We start from the raw sequence: 21,509 nt of genomic DNA on the forward strand, positions 1-21,509 counted from the left end.
AAAACAAAACTAAAGGAAGGTGCCAAGTTGGGAATAAAGCAATGAAAACAAAACTAACAAATATGTTGAGAGGAAACAAAAGAAAGAATAGATAGATATGTAAAGTTAAACAGAGGAGTTGAAGAAGATTTATATACATTAAATATTAACTGCAAGGGGAAAAGAAGAGTAGGAAAGGCAAACAAAGGAGTAAATGTAGAAAAAAATAGAATAGGTTTTCAAAAATTAAAATTATAAAAAAGAGAAAAGAAAAAAAAAAAAAACACGGAAGAAGAAAGAGAAAAGGGAAAAGGAAGAAAAAAACTCCACAGAACTGCAAAAGCCCAATGGAGAGGCAGAAGTTTATAAGAACAATAAAAAGTGTGACTGAATATACACATATACATATACACCCATAAGCAAAATCAAAACAGTCCAACAAAAATAAAGTACAATAGATTGACACAGCTAAAAAAGGAAACCAAAAATTATATCTGCCAGAACAAAATTAACTTAAGCACAACGTGCAAAACAAAACTAAGGCAAGGTGCCAATTGGGGGATAAGGCAATAAAAATAAAACTAACAAATATATTGAGAGGAAAGAAGAGAAAGAAAAGAAAGAATAGATATGAAAAGTTAAATAGAGGTAGATGAAGAACATTTATATATTTTAAAGATTAACTGCAAGGGGAAAAGAACAGCAGGAAAAGCATAGAAAGGAAAAAATGTAGAAAAATGATGATAGGTTTAAAAAATTAAAACTAAAAAAGAGAAAACAAACAAACAAACAAACAAAAACCCAAGGAAAATTCCACAGAACTGCAAAAGCCCAATGTAGAGGCAAAGGTTTATAACAACAATAAAGAATGTGACTGAGAAAGAAAGAAAGCTCAAAAGCTTAGGTGAATTTCATAGTGCTAGTGAAATGGACAACTACAAAAGAGGTGGAAAAAAAAGGAAAAAATCCAAAAGAATCTACAGGACATGTCAAACCATAAGAATAATAAATGTTTTTCTTGAGTCACTGCTGTCAGAGTCCTTTCCCTAGCTGGGAGTGTCACAATCCACCTCACCTCCCTAGGATGCCCTCTAATTCTGTGCTGATCTTTGGACCTGCTGTGGGGGCAACTCAGATTCTAATCTGGTCCTACTCCTGTGTTCTTGCCTCCAATGTCCACGGCTATCAGAACTAGTGAGTTTTCTTTTGTGGGAGCTCTCAATGACCTTTTATATATTCCATAGACACAGAGTCTGCCTAGTTGATCGTGTGGATTTAATCTGCAGCTTGTACAGTTGGTGGGAAGGTTTGAGTCTTCTTCCTTAGCCACACTGCCCCTGGGTTTCTTTTTTTTTTTTTTTTTTTTATTATTATTATTTTTTTTTTTCCAGTGGGTTTTGTCATACATTGATATGAATCAGCCATAGATTTACATGTATTCCCAATCCCGATCCCCCCTCCCACCTCCCTCTCCACCCGATTCCTCTGGGTCTTCCCAGTGCACCAGGCCGGAGCACTTGTCTCGTGCATCCCACCTGGGCTGGTGATCTGTTTCACCATAGATAGTATACATGCTGTTCTTTTGAAATATCCCACCCTCACATTCTCCCACAAAGTTCAAAAGTCTGTTCTGTATTTCTGTGTCTCTTTTTCTGTTCTGCATATAGGGTTATCGTTATCACCTTTCTAAATTCCATATACATGTGTCAGTATGCTGTAATGTTCTTTATCTTTCTGGCTTACTTCACTCTGTATAAGGGGCTCCAGCTTCATCCATCTCATTAGGACTGGTTCAAATGAATTCTTTTTAATGGCTGAGTAATATTCCATGGTGTATATGTACCACAGCTTCCTTATCCATTCATCTGCTGATGTGCCCCTGGGTTTCAATTGTGGTTTTATTGCCACCTCTGCATGTGGGTCATCCACTGGGGTTTGCTCTTGAGGCTGTCCTGGAGAGCTTGGGTTTGCCCCTGTGAGGGCCAGGGGTGGAGGTGGTGCAGCTGCTTGGGTCGCAGGGGTTTTGGCAGCACCATGTACTCAGGGGAGGCAACAGCTAGGGCAGCAGGAAATAATAGTGCTCCAGAAGGAATGGCAACCAGTATTGGCCAATATGCTCCAGTATGCTTGCCTAGAGAAACCCTTCCTTGACAGAGAAGCCTGGCAGGCCATGGTCTACAGGATCACAGAGTTGGACGTGACAAAAGCAACCCTGAGCACATAGACGTAAAACTTCTTTGTGCCTGTGGCCGCTCTGCCCCAGTGAGAGTTGAGCATGAAGGTGGCACAGCTGCTTGGCTTGCGGGTACTCTGGTGGTAACTAGTGTGCAGGGACACGGGTTGCCCCCGCCGCAGGAGTAATGGCCCTATCAGAGTCTTTTTCTGAGCCTCTTGTAGCTGGCGATCAGAAGGCCTCTTCGGCCAGTCTTTCTCCGTAGCTCCTCCCGTTCAGGCACTTAGAGGGCTCCCTTGCCTGGGCCCCTTCTCTGATGTTCGGCACGTCAGGCACACAGAGGGGCCCCCCTGGCGTAGAGGGGTCCTACTCTGTAGATCAGTGCCTCAGGCGTTTGATGGGCCAGCCTCTCTATTCTTCAGCTGCAGATGCTGGCGTGTGGGGAGACAGAGGCTATGGTGATGCTTCCAACCCCCTACGCCTGACTCTGCAGTATCACCTTGCTTCCATGGCTGCCTGCCTTTCCTCCACTGGCATTTCCCACCAGGATCGCCTCCCTCACATCCCCTCAATCTGTCTCTCCGCAGTCAACAGCAGCCCTCGCCCTGCAATTACTCCGCAATTCCTAAACTCCAGCTCCCAGCTGCTGTGCCTTCCAGTGGACCAGTGGTCCCACCCGGGGTATGTATGTGTGGCAAGGACTGTCTGATTCCCATTCCATTTACACTGCCACAGATCAACTGTTTCACTCTCAGTCTTAAATGTTTCTCCTCTGACTTAGACAATTGCCCTGATGTGAGGATCAGACCCCTGCTTCAGTTCCCCCACCTGCTAAGGGTAGGTCCAGTCCTACCAACACTCCTGTTTCTTCCCCTAGTTCCTTCATCCTACCGAGTTTTGCGTGGTTCTATATATTCTGTGCCACTGGTCAGGTCCTCCTGTCCACTCTCAGCTGGTGTTCTGCATGCACTTCTGTGTCTGAAGGTGTATCCTGATGTATCCATGGAGAGAGATGCACTCCACATCCACCTACTCCTCCACCATCTTGTCCTCCCCAATTGATGACATTTTGATTCCACTTGTTTGACATAGTATGAATAGAATGCTAGATTTCTATTTTAAAAAGTAGATAGGCAACAAATAACAAAGGTTTACTATATAACATAGGAACTATATCTTCTAATAACTTTTAATGGAAAATAATTTCAAAAATAATATATGTGTATATGTATAACTAAATCACCTTGCTGTGCACCTGAAACACTGTAAGTCAACTATACTTCTATAATATATATATGTATATATATATTAAGAAATTGTTATTTCATATTCAGTCAGTTCAGTTCAGTCGCTCAGTTGTGTCCGACTCTTTGTGACCCCATGAACTGCAGCACGCCAGGCTTCCCTGTCTTTCACCAACTCCCGGAGTCCACCTAAACCCATGTCCATTGAGTCGGTGATGCCATCCAACCATCTCATCCTCTGTTGTTCCCTTCTCCTCCTGCCCTCAATCTTTCTCAGCATCAGGGTCTTTTCAAATGAGTCAGTCCTTTGCATCAGAAGCCAAAAGTATTGGAGTTTCAGCTTCAGCATCAATCCTATCAATGAACACCCCGGACTAATCTTCTTTAGGATGGACTGGTTGGATCTCCTTGCAGTCCAAGGAGTCTTCTCGTTGGAGTCTTCTCAAGAGTCTTCTCCAACACCACAGTTCAAAAGCATCAATTCTTCGGCGCTCAGCTTTCTTTGTAGTCCAACTCTCACATCCATACATGACCACTGGAAAAATCATAGCCTTGACTAGACGGACCTTTGTTGGCAAAGTAATGTCTCTGTTTTTCAATATGCTGTCTAGATTGGTCATAATTTTCCTTCCAAGGAGTAAGTGTCTTTTAATCTCATGGCTGCAGTCAACAACTGGAGTGGTTTTGGAGTCCAGAAAAATAAAGTCAGCTACTGTTTCCACTGTTTCCCATCTATTTGCCATGAAGTGATGGGACCGGATGCCATAATCTTAGTTTTCTGAATGTGGAGCTTTAAGCCAACTTTTTCACTCTCCTCTTTCACTTTCATCAAGAGGCTCTTTAGTTCCTCTTCACTTTCTGCCATAAGGGTGGTGTCATCTGCATATCTGAGGTTATTGTTATTTCTCCCAGCAATCTTGATTCCAGCTTGTGCCTCCTCCAGCCCAGAGTTTCTCATGATGTACTCTGCATGTAAGTTAAATAAGCAGGGTGGCAATATACAGCCTTGATGTACTCCTTTTCCTATTTGGAACCAGTCTGTTGTTCCATGTCCAGTTCTAACTGTTGCTTCCTGACCTGCATACAGGTTTCTCAAGAGGCAGGTCAGGTGTCTGGTATTCCCATCTCTTTAAGAATTTTCCACAGTTTATTGTGATCCACACAGTCGAAGGCTTTGGCATAGTCAATAAAGCAGAAATAGATATTTTTTCTGGAACTCTCCTGCTTTTTTGATCATCCAGCAGATGTTGGCAATTTGATCTCTGGTTCCTCTGCCTTTTCTAAACCAGCTTGAATATCTGAAAGTTCATGGTTCACATATTGCTGAAGCCTGGCTTGGAGAATTTTGAGCATTAGTTTACTAATGTGTGAGATCAGTGCAATTGTGCAGTAGTTTGAGCATTCTTTGGCATTGCCTTTCTTTGGGATTGGAATGAAAACTGACCTTTTCCAGTCCTGTGGCCACTGCTCAGTTTTCCAAATTTGCTGGCACATTGAGTGCAGCAGTTTCACAGCATCATCTTTCAGGATTTGAAATAGCTCAACTGGAATTCCATTACCTCCACTAGCTTTGTTTGTACTGATGCTTCCTAAGGCCCACTTGACTTCACACTCCAGGATGTCTGACTCTAGGTGAGTGATCACACCATTGTGATTATCTGGGTCATGAAGATCTTTTGTATATAGTTCTTCTGTGTATTCTTGCCACCTCTTCTTAATATCTTCTGCTTCTGTTAGGTCCCTACCATTTCTGTCCTTCATTGTGCCCATCTTCGCATGAAATGTTCCCTTGGTATCTCTAATTTTCTTGAAGAGATCACTAGTCTTTCCCATTCTGTTGTTTTCCTCTATTTCTTTGCCTTGATCACTAAGGAAGGCTTTCTCATCTCTCCTTGCTATTCTTTGGAACTCTGCATTCAAATGGGTATAGCTTTCCTTTTCTCCTTTGCTTTTCGCTTCTCTTCTTTTCACAGCTATTTGTAAGGCTTCCTCAGACAGCCATTTTGCTTTTTGCATTTTTTTTTCTTGGGGATGGTCTTGATTCCTGTCTCCTGTACAATGTTATGAACCTCCATCCAGAGTTCATCAGGTACTCTATCAGATCTAGTCCCTTAAATCTATTTCTCACTTCCACTGTATAGTCATAAATGATTTGATTTAGGTCATAACTGAATGGGCTAGTGGTTTTCTCCACTTCCTTCAATTTCAGTCTGAATTTGGCAATAAGGAGTTCATGATTTGAGCCACAGTCAGCTCCCAGTTTTGGTTTTGCTGACTGTATAGAGCTTCTCCATCTTTGGCTGCAAAGAATATAATCAATCTGATTTCGTGTCGACCATCTGGTGATGTCCATGTGTACAGTCCTCTCTTGTGTTGTTGGAAGAGGGTGTTTGCTATGACCAGTGCCTTCTCTTGGCAGAACTCTATTAGCCTTTGCCCTGGTTCATTCTGTACTCCAAGGCCAAATCTGCCTGTTATTCCAGGTGTTTCCTGACTTCCAGTTTTATATATTTCTTAATATATATATTAAGAAAAAGAATCTGACTGCCAATGCAGGGGGCACAGGCTCAATCCCTGGTTCCAGAATATTCCACACGCTGCAGAGCAACTAAGCCTGTATACCACAACAATTGAGCCTATATGCCCTAGAGACTATGCTCCACAACAAGAAAAGTCACAGCAATGAAAAGCCCCTGCTCGCTGCAAGAGAAGCCTGTGTGCAGCAATGAAGACCCAGTGAAGCAAAAAAAAAAAAAAGAACACCAAGTCTGAATGTTTCATGTCTGGCCGAAATGGAGTAACAAGACCTACAGTAATTCGCCCAGATTAAATGATTTAAAAAACTGCAAGATGTGAAATAACAGGTTTCAGACAGCATACGATAAGCAGTGAACTGTAGTAATCCTCAACTGAGGAAAACAAAGGAAGTGAATGTTATGACTCTCTCATTTAAAACCTGGATATACTTTTTCAGGGTAAAGCACTGGGTATGAACACACAGTAGAGCCTGGCAGTGTCCCAGACTGAGCAGAATGAAACGGCAGTTTAGGGAGATCAGTGTTCCCTTGTGTCTCTCTCCCATGTCTCCAACTGAATACTAATCAATACTTGCTTTAGAAGAACTTACCTGAGAGAAGGGAGAGAACCACACAGAATAAAAGTGCTGAGTCAATCCCCAGGGCTCATAAAAGGCTGGGAATAGTTTCCACCAAAGCAGAAAAACTGTTGCATGTGGCACTAGGTAGGAAACTTAGAAGGGTATTTCCTCAGCAGTGCAGGAAAAAAAAAAAAAAAAAGCTAGGCCTACATTAAAGGCCGCTGTGATCTGGCGAAACAAACTTAAAGGTGAGCCTCAGAAGAATAGAAATATTAGGTTGGTACAAAAGTAATTGCAGTTTCAGACCATGAGTTTTAAATCATTATAACTAGGCTCAAACACACCTTTATTAATCAAAATAGGAACCATTATAATCAATACAGTTTTGCCAATGAGAAATAAGTTTGTTTATTCCTTTAGTGTAAAAATCCATGCTTCAGGATTTGATGAATGCTAGGAAAGCATTTTCTGCACCCTGCTGGTTGTGGAAGTGTTTTCCCTGCAAAAAGTAGTCGAGATGCTTGAAGAAGTGGTAGTCAATTGGCAAAGGATCAGGTGAATATGGTGGAAGAGGCAGAACTTTGTAGCCTAATTCATTCAACTTTTGAAGCGTTGGCTGTGTGACATGTGGCTGGGTGTTGTGGTGGAGGAGAATTGCGCCCATTCTGTTGACCATTGCTGACTGCAGGCACTGCAGTTTTTGGTGTATCTCATCGATTTGCTGAGCATATTTCTCAAATGTAATGGTTTTGCAGGGATTCAGAAAGCTGTAGTGGATCAGACAGACAGCAGACCACCAAACAATGACCATGATCTTTTTTTGGGTGCAAGTTTGGCTTTGGGAAGTGCTTTGGAGTTTCTTGGTCCAACCACTGAGCTGGTCGTTGCATAAAACCCACTTTTCATCACATGTCACAATCTGAGAAGTGATTCACTGTTGTTGTATAGAATAAGAGAAAGATGACACTTCAAAACGTGATTTTTAAAAATTTTCAGTCAGGACATGAGGCACGCACTTACAGAGCTTTTTCACCTTTCCAATTTGTTTCAAATGTCAAATGACTGTAGAATGGTCAACATTGACTTCTTCAGCAATTTCTTGTCTAGTTCTAAGAGGATCAGCTTTGATGATTGCTCTCAATTCGTTACTGTCCACTTTCGATAGGCAGCCAATACACTCCTCATCTTCAAGGCTCTCGTCTCCTTTGCAAAACTTCTTGAACCACCACTGCACAGTACATTCGTTAGCAGTTCCTGGGCCAAATGTGTTGTTGATATTATGAGTTATCTCCACTGCTTTACAACCCATTTTGAACTCAAATAAAAAAATTGCTCAAAATTTGTTTTTGTCTACCTCATTTCTATAGTCTAAAATAAACATAAAATAAATAGCAAGCAATAAGTAATTTGCAAAAAGCATAGAGAAAGAAATGTGCACTAAAATGTTTTAGATAACTACATTTATTTAAGAATGTATTCCACTATCAAATGGCAAAGTTCAACAATATAAAACCTCAATTACTTTTGCCTCAACCTAATATTTTCAAGTTACTTCACTGGGTTATGGAACAAAGGCCTAGAATACATATTATTAAATATGGAAAGTAGGTAGCAAAGCAAAATTCACAATGCCTAGCATCTAATCAAATATTTTGTTGTTGTTACTGTTTAGTTGCTGTGTCATGTCTCTTTCTTTGCAACCCCATGGACTACAGCCTTCGAGGCTTCTCTGTTGCAGGATTTCCCAGGTAAGAATACTGGAGTGGGTTGCCATTTCCTTCTCCAGGGGATCTTCTTGACCCAGGGATTGAACCCATGTCTCCTGCACCACCAGGAAGATTCTTAACCACTAAGCCACCAGGGAAGCCTGAATCAAAAATTACCAGGCAGATACAATCCATAAATAGGAAATCAATCAATCAACAACTACTCAGAAAAGTCTCAGATGACAGGTTTAGTAGGCAAGGACATTAAAGCTTCATTACAACTATATTCGACTTGTTCATGACAATAGAGGAAAGCAAATATTTTAAGGGAAGACATGTAAGATATTTTTAAAATATCTAAAGTGAACTTCTAGAGATGAAACATAATATCTGAGATGACAAATACACTGCTAAGATTAAAAGGAGATTAGACACTGTAGAAAAAAAATTAGAAAACAAGAAAGAAGGAGAGAGAAACTATGAGCTGCACATCAACTAGAAGCATTCTAAGATAATTGTGACTGGAGTTACTGAAAGTGAGAAGGGAGAAAGTTAGAGACAAAAACAATATGTGAAGAGTTAGTGGTTGAAAGATTTTCAAATTTGATGAAAACTATAAATCCACAGGCAAATGCATTACAAATCCCAAGGAAAAGGCACAGACATAAAACTATGAAACACATCATAATCAAGATAGTTAAAAATATGATAAAGAGAAAATCACAAAATTAGCCAGAGAAGAATGACAAATTGCACGTAAAGGAATAAAGATAAGAATGACTTTTGGATCTTCATTGAACAAGAATGACTTCTGGTGAAAAAATAATGAAAAGCCAAAAGGAAAAAAAAAATAGTGGAGCAACCTCTTCAAAGAACTGAAGAAATAAAGAAACAACTATGTTACCCTAGAATTCAGCACTAGAATTACAAAAAAGTTACAAAAAGACAGTGAAATAAAGATCTTTTCAGATATTAAAAACTGGAGAATTAATCAACAGGTGACATCTACTATAAGAAATGCTAAAGAAGGTCTGTCAGTAAGAAGGAAAAAAGTACCAGGGGGGAATATACACCTAGATAAAGGAATGAGGCACATTGGAAATATTAAATATGTGTTGTTGTTCACTCGCCAAGTCATGTCCGACTCTTTGTGACCCCATGGACTGCAGCACACAAGGCTTCCCTGTCCCTCACCATCTCCTGGAGTTTGCTCAAGTTCACGTCCATTCCATCGGTGATGCCATCCAGCTATCTCATCCTCTGTTGCCCTCTTCTCCTTCTGTCTTCAATCTTCCCCAGCATCAGGATCTTTCCCAATGAGTCAGCAGTTCACATCAGGTGGCCAATGTATTAGAGCTTCAGCATCAGTCCTTCCAAAGAGTATTAAGGGTTGATTTCCTTTAAGATTGACTGCTTTGATCTCCTTGCTTTCCAAGGATTCTAAGAGTCTTCTTCAGCACCACTGTTTGAAAGCATCAATTGTCCAGTGCTCTGCCTTCTTTACTGTCCAGCTCTCACATCTGGACATGACTACTGGAAAGATCATAGCCTTGACTATAAGGACCTTTGTCAGCAAAGTGATGTCTTTGCTTTGTAACACACTGTCTAGTTTGTCATAGCTTTCCTGCCCAAGAAACAATCGTCTTCTAATTTCATGCCTGCAGTCACCATCCACAGTGATTTCAGAGCCCAAGAAGAGGAAATCTGTCACTGCTTCCACCTTTTCCCCTTCTGTTTGCCATGAAGTGATGGGACAGGATGCTATAATCTTAGTTTTTTTAATATGGAGTTTTAAGCTGGCTTTTTCACTCTGTTCCTTCACCCTCATCAAGAGGTTCTTTAGTTCCTCTTCACTTTCTGCCATTAGAGTGGTATCATCTGCATAGCTGAGGTTGTTGGTATTTCTCCTGGCAATCTTGATTCCAGCTTGTAACTCATCCAGCCTAGCATTTTGCATGATGTACTCCATGTATAAGTTAAATAAACAGGGTGACAATAAACAACCTTGTAGTATACCATGGGTAGGTATAAAAGAATGTTATTTATAAAATCACTTTAGAAGATAATTGAATATTTGAAGGAAAAATTATAACCATGAATACTACAGCTCATCACAATCATAGAAGTAAAATAAAATGTATGACAATGATAACTCAAATGCGAGAAGTAGAGAAATGAAAGTTTACAGTTTGTTGCACAGTTCTCTACTATACGTTAAGTAGTATTAGTTGAAGGTAGACTAGGGTAAGTTAATGTGTATACTATTAACTTCAATAAGGAGTATATAATAAGCCAAAGGAGCTAAATAGAAATAAAAAAATATTAACATCAAAAGAGGGAAAATAAACATGGAACAGGAGAACAAAGCAAATAGTAAATGACAGATTTAAATCTAAATATATCACTGATTCCTTTTAATGTAAATAAACTAAATGCTCCAAATAAAAACAGTTGTCTAACTAGATTAAAACAATAATACTCAACCACATATCCTTTAGAAGAGCCTTGTTTGTTGAAACAGTAAGTAAAAGACTAGGAAATCACAAAATTTTATATGTATCAGTATTTCATTACTAGGATAATGCCACATTCAACCAAAGGCAAAATCTTTAATCATATATAATTATAATTTACTGCTCACACATCTGAGCTAATCAACTATTCATTCTGCTCATCTAGACTGGCCAGATAATTCTGCTCCATGTGACACTCAACCAGGTTGGCCTGAGTATGTTCTCATGGTGATGGAAATTATCTAAGAGAGCAGGACCAAGGTACAAACCCATTTCAATTTCAACTCTCTGCTCCAAGGGATGTCTTCATGTCAAAGTCAAAGCAGAGTGTGTCAACTCATGTTAGGAGGCCACTGTAAAGCCGTATGGCAACAGCTATGAACACAAAGAATGTAATTAAAGGAAAAAATGAGAACTGGGGCCATGTGACATAATCTACTTCACTATATTGTCAGCAGATCAAAGAATCTTGCAGAAAAAAGCATTAGCAGAGACAAAGAGGGACATCTCATAATGATGAAAAATGAGTTTTAGAAAAGAAATTTTCATTTATAGGTATCCAATCACACAGCCTCTAGAAGAGCAGACAAATCCACAATCATGACAGGAGATTTAGCATGCTTATCTCAATAAAAGATATAATAAGCAGACAAAAATTCTCTAAGTAGATAAAACATTAACAACTTGATTAACAAACTAATCTAAATTAACATATATAGAACACTGTCTTCAATAATCACAGAATGAACATTGTCTTCTAATGGAAATAGAACGCGTTTTCAAAACTGATCATATATTGAGCCACACAACTGGTTTTAGTAAATATCTAAGAATTGAAATTGAAACTGTACCCCATAAAGTTAAAAAAAAAAATCCATCCTGCAACCATAAAAAATAGGATGACCAGAAACAGGTGAATAAGAAATTTTTGAGCTCGTCTAACAGATCAGTCGCTCAGTCATGTCTGACTCTTTGCGACCTCATGGACTATACAGTTCATGGAATTCCCCAGGCCATAATATTGGACTAGGTAGCCTTTCTCTGCTCCAGGCGATCTTCCCAACCCAGGGACTGAACCCAGGTCTCCTGCATTGCAGGTGGATTCTTTACCAGCTAAGCCACCAGGGAAGTGCAAGAACATTGGAGCGGGTAGCCTTCTCCAGCAGATCTTCCCGACCCAGGAATCAAACTGGGGTCTTCTGCATTGCAGGTGGATTCTTTACCAGCTGAACTACCAGGGAAGCTATGAGTGGGCTTCCCTCATAGCTCAGTCAGTAAGGAATCTGCCTGCAGTGCAGGAGACTCAGGTTCGATTCCTGGGTCGGGAAGATCTGCTGGAGAAGGAAATGGCAACCCACTCCAGTATTCTTGCCTGGAGAATCCCATGGGTAGAGGAGCCTGGCAGGCTACAGTCCATGGGGTCACAAGAGTCGGACACAATTTAGTGACTAAACCAACAAACATATCAGTAGATAAGCATACAGCTATTCAAAACACCCTCTGCTTCACTGAGCAAGTTTGCCTTATTTGTTGCAAAATGGATACCCTCCAAGATTCACATAGCCTAGGAACCTGAGGTCAGCTCTTGCCTAGTTCAAGCCCACATACACTAGTTGGGATACTAACCCTAAAACTGAGCTTGCTCAAGTATCTGATGTATGATTTTTTGATAACAGAGTGCCACAAACTTCACCCTCATATCATGCTAAGCATCTCCATTTTTTGAACATGCATCTATGAAGAAGAACGTCACTCAGATACACCTGCACAAAATACCAATTGCCTCACCTTTTCTCTACCTCAAATTACCTTTTCTCACCCTGTTTAGACAACTGTTTTTATTTGGAGCATAAAGACCACCCTGATTATTTATCCCATAAATATCTCAAATCCCTCACCTTCAGGGACCTGGAGCTGAGTTTTATTTCTGGCTCTGAGATTTGTTCTCCTCTACAAACCCTGGCATATCTGTAACTTGGTTTATTGCATGTCAAGCAAATGAAACTGATTTGGTAATAAATTTGTGGAGCCAGACTTTTTATCCACGGTTTGTTGGTTCTTTGCAGGCATTAGGAGCCTGTGGATGAGTCCAAGCAACTGCCTGGTCCATTTGTTCCAGGGACCATTCCCTGGATTTCCCCTGGCATGATGCTGCTGACCTTTGGTGCATTATTTTTCATGGCAGGTAAGAAACAATTTCTGGGTCTGGAAGACACTTGATGCTGAAGCTCCAATACTTTGACCACCTGATGCGAAGAACTGACTCATCTGAAAAGACCTTGAACCTGGGAAAGATTGAGGGCAGGAAGAGAAGGGGACAACAGAGGATGAGATGGTTGGACTGCATCACTTACTCAATGGACATGAGTTTGAGCAAACTCTGGGAGATAGTGAAGGACAGGGAAGCCTGGTGTGCTGCAGTCCATGGGGTCACAAAGAGTTGGGCATGACTGAGCAACTGAACAACAACAACCTGATTAAAAAGCACCTGTACTTTCCAGATGGTGGGTTAGAGGCCCAGGTGGTGGGAACTTGGTAGGATCATGGGCTAGAAGCCTACACTAACAGGGGCAATAAAAACATTACACCTGCAGAGTTCTTCTAAACCTGGGCTAATGTCCTGAGGTTTTGGTTTATTTTATGTTTTGGCCTTAGTTGTCTTGTCTGTCTAATATCTGATTGTCTTCTTTGTTAAACATTGGCTATTTGGAGGCTGAGAATTTGGAACTACTTTATATTCAAATGAAAATAAAAGAAAACATGAAATGCTGTTCCTAAATCTTAGTTGGTTGTTAGTCACTAAATTGTGTCCAACTCCTTGGACTGCAGCATGCCAGGCCTCCCTGTCCATCACCAATTCCTGAAGTTTACTCAAGCTCATGTCCATTGAGTTGGTGATGTCATCCAACCATCTCATCCTCTGTTGTCTGCTTTTCCTTCCGCCTTCAAAATTCCCCAGCATCAGGGTTTTCTCAAATCAGTCAGTTCTTCACACCAGGTGGCCAAAGTATTGGAGCTTCAGCTTCAGCATCAGTCCTTCTAATGAATATTCAAGACTGATTTCCTTCAGGATGGACTGGTTGGGTCTCTTTGCAGTTCAAGGGACTCTCAAGAGTCTTCTCCAACACCACAGTTCAAAAGCATGAATTCTTTGGCGCTCAGCTTCCTTTATAGTCCAACTCTCACATCCATACATGACTACTGCAAAAACCATAGCTTTGACCTTTGTTGGCAAAGTAATGTCTCTGTTTTTTAATATGCCATCTAGGTTGGTCATAGCTTTTCTTCCAAGGAGTAAGAGTCTTTTAATTTCATGGCTGTGGTCACCATCTGCAGTGATTTTGGAGCCCCCCCAAATAAAGTCTGTCACTGTTTCCACTGTTTTCCCATCTATTTTTCATCAAATGATACCATGATCTTAGTTTTCTGAATGTTGAGCTTTAAGCCAACTTTTCACTCTCCTCTTTTACTTTTATCAAGAGGTTCTCTAGTTCTTTTTCACTTCCTGCCATAAGGGTGGTGTCATCTGCATATCTGAGGTTATTGATATTTCTCCCGGCAATCTTGATTCCAGCTTGTGCTTCATCCAGTTCAGCGTTTCACATGAGGTACTCTGCATATAAGTTAAATAAGCAGGGTGACAATATATAGCCTTGATGTACTCCTTTCCCAATATGGAATCAGTCTGTTGTTCCATGTCCAGTTCTAACTGTTGCTTCCTGACCTGCATACAGATTTCTCAGGAGGCAGGTCAGGTCGTCTGGTATTCCCATCTCTCTAAGAATTTTCCACAGTTTGTTGTGATCCACCCAGTCAAAGGTCTTGTAGGTCTTCACAGAACCATTCAACTTCAACTTTTTCAGCATTACTGGTCAGGGCATAGACTTGGATTACTTTGATGTTGAATGGTTTGCCTTGGAAATGAACAGAGATCTTTCTGTCATTTTGAAATTGCATCGAAGTACTGCATTTCGGACTCTCTTGTTGACTATAATGTCTACTCCATTTTTTCTAACGGATTATTGCCCACAGTAGTAGATATAATGGTCATCTGAGTTAAATTCATCCATTCCAGTCCAGTTTAGTTCACTGATTCCTAAAATATCGGTGTTAACTCTTGCCATCTCCTGTTTGACCACTTCCAATTTGTCTTGATTCAAGGACGTAACATTCCAGGTTCCTATACAATATTGCTCTTTACAGCGTTGGACTTTACTTCCATCATTAGTCACATCCACAACTGGGTGTTGTTTTGCTTTGGCTCCATCTCTTCATTCTTCCTGAAGTTATTTCTCCACTGATCTCCAGTAGCATATTGGGCACCTACTGACCTGGGGAGTTTATCTTTCAGTGACCTATCTTTTTGCCTTTTCATACTGTTTCATACGGGTCAGAATGGTCATCATCAAAAAATCTACAATCAGTGTTGGGGTGGGTGTGGAGAAAAGGAAACCCTCCCACACTGTTAGTGGAAATGTAAATTGGTACAGCCACAGTGGAGAACAGTATTGAGGTTCCTTAAAAAACTACAAATAAAATTATTATATGATGCAGCAATCCTACTTCTGGGCATGTATCTGGAGAAAACTGTAATTTGAGAAGATACATGACCCCCAATGTTCACCGCAGTACTATTTACAATAGCCACAACATGTAAGCAAGCTAAATGTCCATCACCAAATGAACGGAAAAAGAAGATGTGATATATAAGATGCACATACACAACGGAATACTTGTTGTTTAGTCACTGGGTTGTGTCTGACTCTTTTGTAACTCCATGGACTGTAGCCTGCCAGGCTCCTCTTTTCTTGGATTTCCCAAGCAAGAATACTGGAGAAGGTTGCCATTTCCTTCTCCAGGGGATCTTTCAAACTCAGGGGTGAAACCCTTATCTTTTGTATTGGCAGGTGGATTCTAATGGAATGTTACTCAGCCTTAAAAAAAAAACAACTAAGGAAAAATAATAAAATACACATAATTCAAGCTACTAGAAATAACAAGGGAAACATTTTAGCATACAGGAAAGATATGTGTTTTCAGTGCAAGAAAGTATGAAAAAATGGAAATGCATTTTGTTAAGGGAAAACAAAGTGACTTTTCCCTAATCCTGGCTATTTCTAAATGGGAGAGAAAATAAAGGTTAACTTAATATGGGTACACTGGAGCAAGCAATGGTAACCCACTCCAGTGTTCTTGCCTGGAAAACCTCCTGGACAGAGGAGTCTGGCAGCATATAGTCTATGGGGTCACAATAGAGTTGGACATGACTTAGCGACTAAACAATATGTACACAGAAAATTGTGGAAGGTTGTTTATGGGAAAGGAACCCTGAGAAAAGAGTTTTTTACCTGGTCAGAAATGACTAGGATTAGACTGGATTTTAATTAGGTAAATGATTTAATTAGGGACTTTGTTATTAAAAGTAAGCTGATGAAAGACTGAAGTTTTGGTGCTCTCTGTTAAGAGAACCAAGTTTTCTTGGAATATCGAGTTAGTGTGATTACAGATTTTACATTCCTCACCTTTTAAGTGATTGTCATAACTTTATTTGCCTTTGAAATCTTTTAATGGCACTTTGGTTAAGTGAATAAGTGGTGCTTTACAGTCACCTTATACCCTATTTGACCAGTTATTTCTAAACCTTTTTGATATTTCCAACAAAATTCCAAGGATCATATTCCAACTGAAGTTTTTTCAATGTCAAGCTAACTTTGGGATGTTTCAGAGAGCCGCTGAAGAGCCCAGGGGCTGCGGGGCTTGGTGTCCCCCACCCCCACTTCCCACCCCCTCCCCGCCCTCCCCGCCGCGCCTGGGACCGGCTTAAGAGGAAGCCCTCTGTTCTTAGCGCCCTCCCTTGAGCAGGGAAGGATGATGGCAGCGCCAGCTTCACTAGATATAGTGAGCTGGCAGGGTAGAATGCCTAAGGTGTGCCTACCAAATTAAGAGTATTAATGTAGCTTCCTCTTTGTAGAGATGCCTAAGGGGTAAGCACAGAATTGTACTTACGGTGACTACAACTCTAAACCTAAATCAGGAATACAGGTTGGAGAAGGCCAACGTCTCTCAAGATGGCGGCCAAGCAGGATGAAGCGCCCAAGGGTGCGGGTGCGGGTGCGGGTGCGGGTGGGCGTGGCCAGGGGCGTGGCCTCGGATACCCCGTCAGGGACTGAGACAAAATACAAGGCTAACACCCGACCTTAGCTCAGAGCACCATACTTAAAATTTTTTTTAAGGTATGGACTGTTTTGTCTTGCTCTTCCCGAAAATAACTTACACATAAAGTCAGTTGTCAATCATTTAGTTCAGGCATTAACTAACTTTGTACCCTAGTCAGTTATTAATTCTTTCTGTTTTATTCTTTTTTCTCTTAACCAACCTGTTTCAAAAATGTATACCTTTGTTTAATCTCTGATTCCTCCAGGCATTTCTCTAGCTGTCACCTTATTCCTGACTTTTAGACTCATAACCAACTGTTTACCAGTCATATTCATCTGAATGTACTGCTCTAGACACCTCAGACTCCATAAACCCTAACCTGAAGGATCTGTCCTGTCAAATACAATCCATTGCCTCTGTCTCCAAATCCCTAAATGACAAGATTTGAAACCAATACTTCATTTGTAATTCCTCCTTTTTTCTTTCCAACTCCATTCCCATGGTTACCTACCAAATTCTGATTATTATACTTCCTACTCATTTCTCCTAGACATTCTCTTGTTGATTTCAATGCCCATTATTTTCTTGGGCTCCAAAATCACTGCAGACAGTGATTGCAGCCATGAAATTAAAAGACACATGCTCTTTGGAAGAAAAGGTATGACAAACTTAGACAGCATGTTAAAAAGCAGAGACATCATTTTGCCGACAAAGGTCCATCTAGTCAAAGCTATGGTTTCTCCAGTAGTCATGTATGGATATGAAAGTTGGACCATAAAGAAGGCTGAGCCCTGAAGAATTGATGCTTTTGAACTGTGGTGTTGGAGAAGACTCTTCAGAGTCCCTTGGACAGCAAGGAGATCAAACCAGTCAGTCCTAAAGGATATCAGTCCTGAATATTCATTGGAAGGACTGATGCTGAAGCTCCAAAACTTTGGCCACCTGATGCAAAATGTGGACTCATTGGAAAAGACCCCTGACGCTGGGAAAGATTGAGGACAACAGGAGAAGGGGGCAACAGAGGATGAGATGGTTGGATGGCATCTCTGACTCAGTGGACATGAGTTTGAGGAAACTTCGGGAGGTAGTGAAGAACACGGAAGCCTGGCATGCTGCAGTTTAATGGGATTGCAAAGAGTTGGACATGACTTAGCAACTGAACTACAACAGGCTCATAATCATCACCCTGATAACAACTTCTTAGTACTACTATGCTAAGTGTTAAGATCTCACTACTTCCAGTTTACCTTTCCCAAAATGTACCTTTCAAGATTGTCCCAAAAGAACTGACTGTTTCAGACTTGTTATTTATCTAATTAAATGGCTGCTTTGTAATGAATACTGTTCAAAGTCTAGTAAGCCACATATGATTTTAGACAAAAAGTATGATGAACTCATGTAAGATTGTGCTAGAAGAACTGAGTTATTTTTTAAAGGACACTTTCAAACCTGCATACAAAGAATGTCAGCCAGTTTTTCACAACTCCACCTTCCTGTCGAGTAGGAAGTCTTAGTCAAATAGCTTCCATGAGGAGCAAACTGACCCAAGATAAACTTTTCTTTCTAGTGATTATTGTTACACTATCATCTTGGGGAGAATTCTACTGAAAACAATGTAAGAGAGTTTGCAGTTTGTTACAGTCCATAAAGCCTGTTTCATATACTTTGCAAACATATGTACACACACACACACACACACACAGAGTCATTTGCTACTTAAACATCTAGGCTGGCCTACTGTCACGTAAGTCTTTGTGTGACAGGAGAGGCTTCTCAGAAAAATGTAAGAAGCAAGTAATATTAAAACAAACACTCAAATTTCTAACCTGCAGCCTACAGTCTAGGCAACAGCAATCCCAAACTTTATTTGTACCATTCTAATTACTGTTAGAGCAATTTTGTTGATTACTGCTTGGACTGAAGGCTGAGTCAGTAGCTGTTTTAAGTACCAGTTATCTAAATCTACAAAATAATAAAACTGATACAAAAAAGGGATAAATTCAAGACCTACAGATACATGTCACCTTACCAGCTGAGTGACAGCCTCTGATTTTTCTTTCTTGGCTGCATGCTGGGGCTTGATGCCAGATTCTAGTCAACTGTACAGCAGTGTATCAAGCCCAAAGTCTGGACATTATCTTCGCTAAGTACATATGATATTCCTATTTTAACAACTGTCCTTTTTATTAAAAGTAATGATTCCCTTCATGAAAGCTCATTGAAATTAATATTTTTGCTCTTAATAGACTCATAATGAAGAAATAATGAACAGCAAGTTTGAAAGAGCTATTCAATGGTATTATTGGGGCTGAAACTCTTAACAACTTGACAAGAAAAAAAGAATACCATGCTTTTGAACAAATTATCTGCAAGCAGCTTGAAGTGGTTTTAGGTTATTATCAGTGCTGATTGGCCTTTGATTCTGTGGACAGAAACCAGTTATTGGCTAAGATGCTCAAGCATAACTCTGACTCCTAGTTATTGATTTTCTATAAAACTTCCATATTAGTGTCATTAAAAGGTTTTGTGGCATAAAATCTGATAAACCAAGTAATTCCAAGCATTTAAAACAGGACTGCATTTGCTGTGTGTCAGGGTTTGTGTTAAATACAATGCAAATATTATTTATTTCCTCAGAGTCTTAGATATTATCATTGTATTTATGTCACAGGTCTAGAAACTGAGACTCAGAAAGGTTAAGTAGCTTCTCCACAGTCACATATACCTCTGACTCATAAATTGTAGCTTCCCAGGTGGCACTTTCCCAGGTGGCTCTTTCCCAGGTAAAGAGCCCACCTGCCGATGCAGGAGACATAAGAGACATGGGTTCAATCCCTGGGTCAGGAAGATCTCCTGGAGGAGGGCATGGCAACCTGCTCCAGTATTCTTGCCTGGAGAACCCTATGGACAGTGGAGCCTGGCAGGATACAGTCCATGGGGTCACAAAGAGTTGGATACCACTGAAATGACTCATATAAATTGACCCAGCCCATTTGACTTCAGTTACATTATGCAACTTTTTCCCCCTAGACCTGGATTCTTAGGTTAAGTACCTGTGAGCCACCCATGGCTAACTAAATTTTAATTAATAAAAATTTAACAAAAATAACAGTCAAGTTTCTCTGCTACAAATCACATTTGAAGTGCTTAACAGTCATGTGTCTTTAGCAGTTATTGTACTCAACAATGAAGGCCGAGAAAGTTAGTACTGAAAGTTTATTGGACAGAGCTGGTCTAGAATCACTGGTAACTGAAATGCCGTCCCTCTTTTCTGACAATGAGAAACACATGACGTACATTGTTACTTTGACTTCCAGGAAGTTCAGTTCCAAAGTTTAAAAGCTAAAGTATAACAATATTTTAGCTTTTGTGATCAACATGTCTGTGTCATCTTTTCCTTGGGCCTAATTTTCTGTTATTTATTACTATTTCATTGAAATAGTTCTTGTTGGAGGTTTTCTTAAATCATTTGTGGAAAAGGCCAGTAGATAAATATAAATAAAAATCAGGACATGTCAAGAGATTTTGGATGACCTCCCTGGTATAAACTGCGGAATAGCCAACTATATACTGTCTAAAAGAAATGCACTTCAAAAATAACAATATAGTCAGGATGAAAGTAAGTGGATGGAAAGGTTGTATCATATAAACATGAATCAAAGGAATGTACAAATTATATTTCAGACCAAAGATAACTACTAGAAACACAGAAGGACATTATATAATGATAAAGCGCCAGTCCACAAAGAAGACATAGCTATTCTAAATTTGTATGCAACAGACAGCAAAATTGCAAAATATGTGAATGAAAACTTTAGAACTAAAAGGTGAAATAGATGGATCCACAATAGTTTAAGTCTTCAACATTAAACTCCCCAAAATTGATAGGACAATTAGATTGAAAATCGGCAAATATTTATAGGAATTCAACAATAGCATCAACGAATAGGTCTAATTGATATTTATAGAACATTTCACCCAACAACATCAGTATATACATTCATTTCAAATCCTTACAGAACATAAGCAAGTATGACCATATTATGAGTCTTAAAACAGACCTTGACAATTTAAAAGGAGTTAAATCACACACAATGTGTTCTATGATACACTGGAATCAAAACAGTAATCAGAACAGAAAAATAACATGAAAATCTTCAAATATTTGGAAACTAAACCACACACTTTGAAATAATCTAGGGGTCAAAGAGCAAGTCTCAAGGAAAATCATAAAAATACACTGAACTCAATGAAAGTGAAAATACAACATATACAATTTATGGGACATACCTAAGGCTGTGATGAGAGGGAAATTTATGGCACTAAATATATAAATTAGTAAAGAGGAAGTCTCATAACAATAACATAGCTACCAAGAATCTAGAAAAAGACGAGCAAAATAGACCCAAGACCAGCAGGAAAAAGGAAAGTAAAATAAAGAGGGATGAGACATGAGCCAAGTGGTTATGACTATCAAAGGGCAATGTGAGAAATCCTTGTAGTTATGGAATTGTCCTGCATCTTCACTATATCAATGTCAATGTTCTGGCTATGATATTGTTACTCTAATTTTGTAAGTTGTTACCTCTTGAGGAAACTATGTAAAGAGTATGTGGTGTATCTCTTTGTATTCTTAAATAG

At 39.8% G+C, this 21,509-nt stretch overlaps 1 protein-coding gene across 1 annotated transcript in view; it reads right to left on the reverse strand.

The window, feature by feature from the left end:
• Positions 1-21,509, reverse strand: part of GDPD4 (glycerophosphodiester phosphodiesterase domain containing 4) — a 156,458-nt gene that overhangs the window by 113,673 nt on the left and 21,276 nt on the right. The window contains exon 2 of the mRNA XM_061149099.1: positions 16,771-16,908. Within this exon, the coding sequence (XP_061005082.1) occupies positions 16,771-16,908 (138 nt within the window). The remainder of the gene's footprint in view (positions 1-16,770; positions 16,909-21,509) is intronic.

The sequence above is a fragment of the Dama dama genome, chromosome 1, assembly GCF_033118175.1.
Source record: "Dama dama isolate Ldn47 chromosome 1, ASM3311817v1, whole genome shotgun sequence".
NCBI lineage: Eukaryota > Metazoa > Chordata > Mammalia > Artiodactyla > Cervidae > Dama > Dama dama.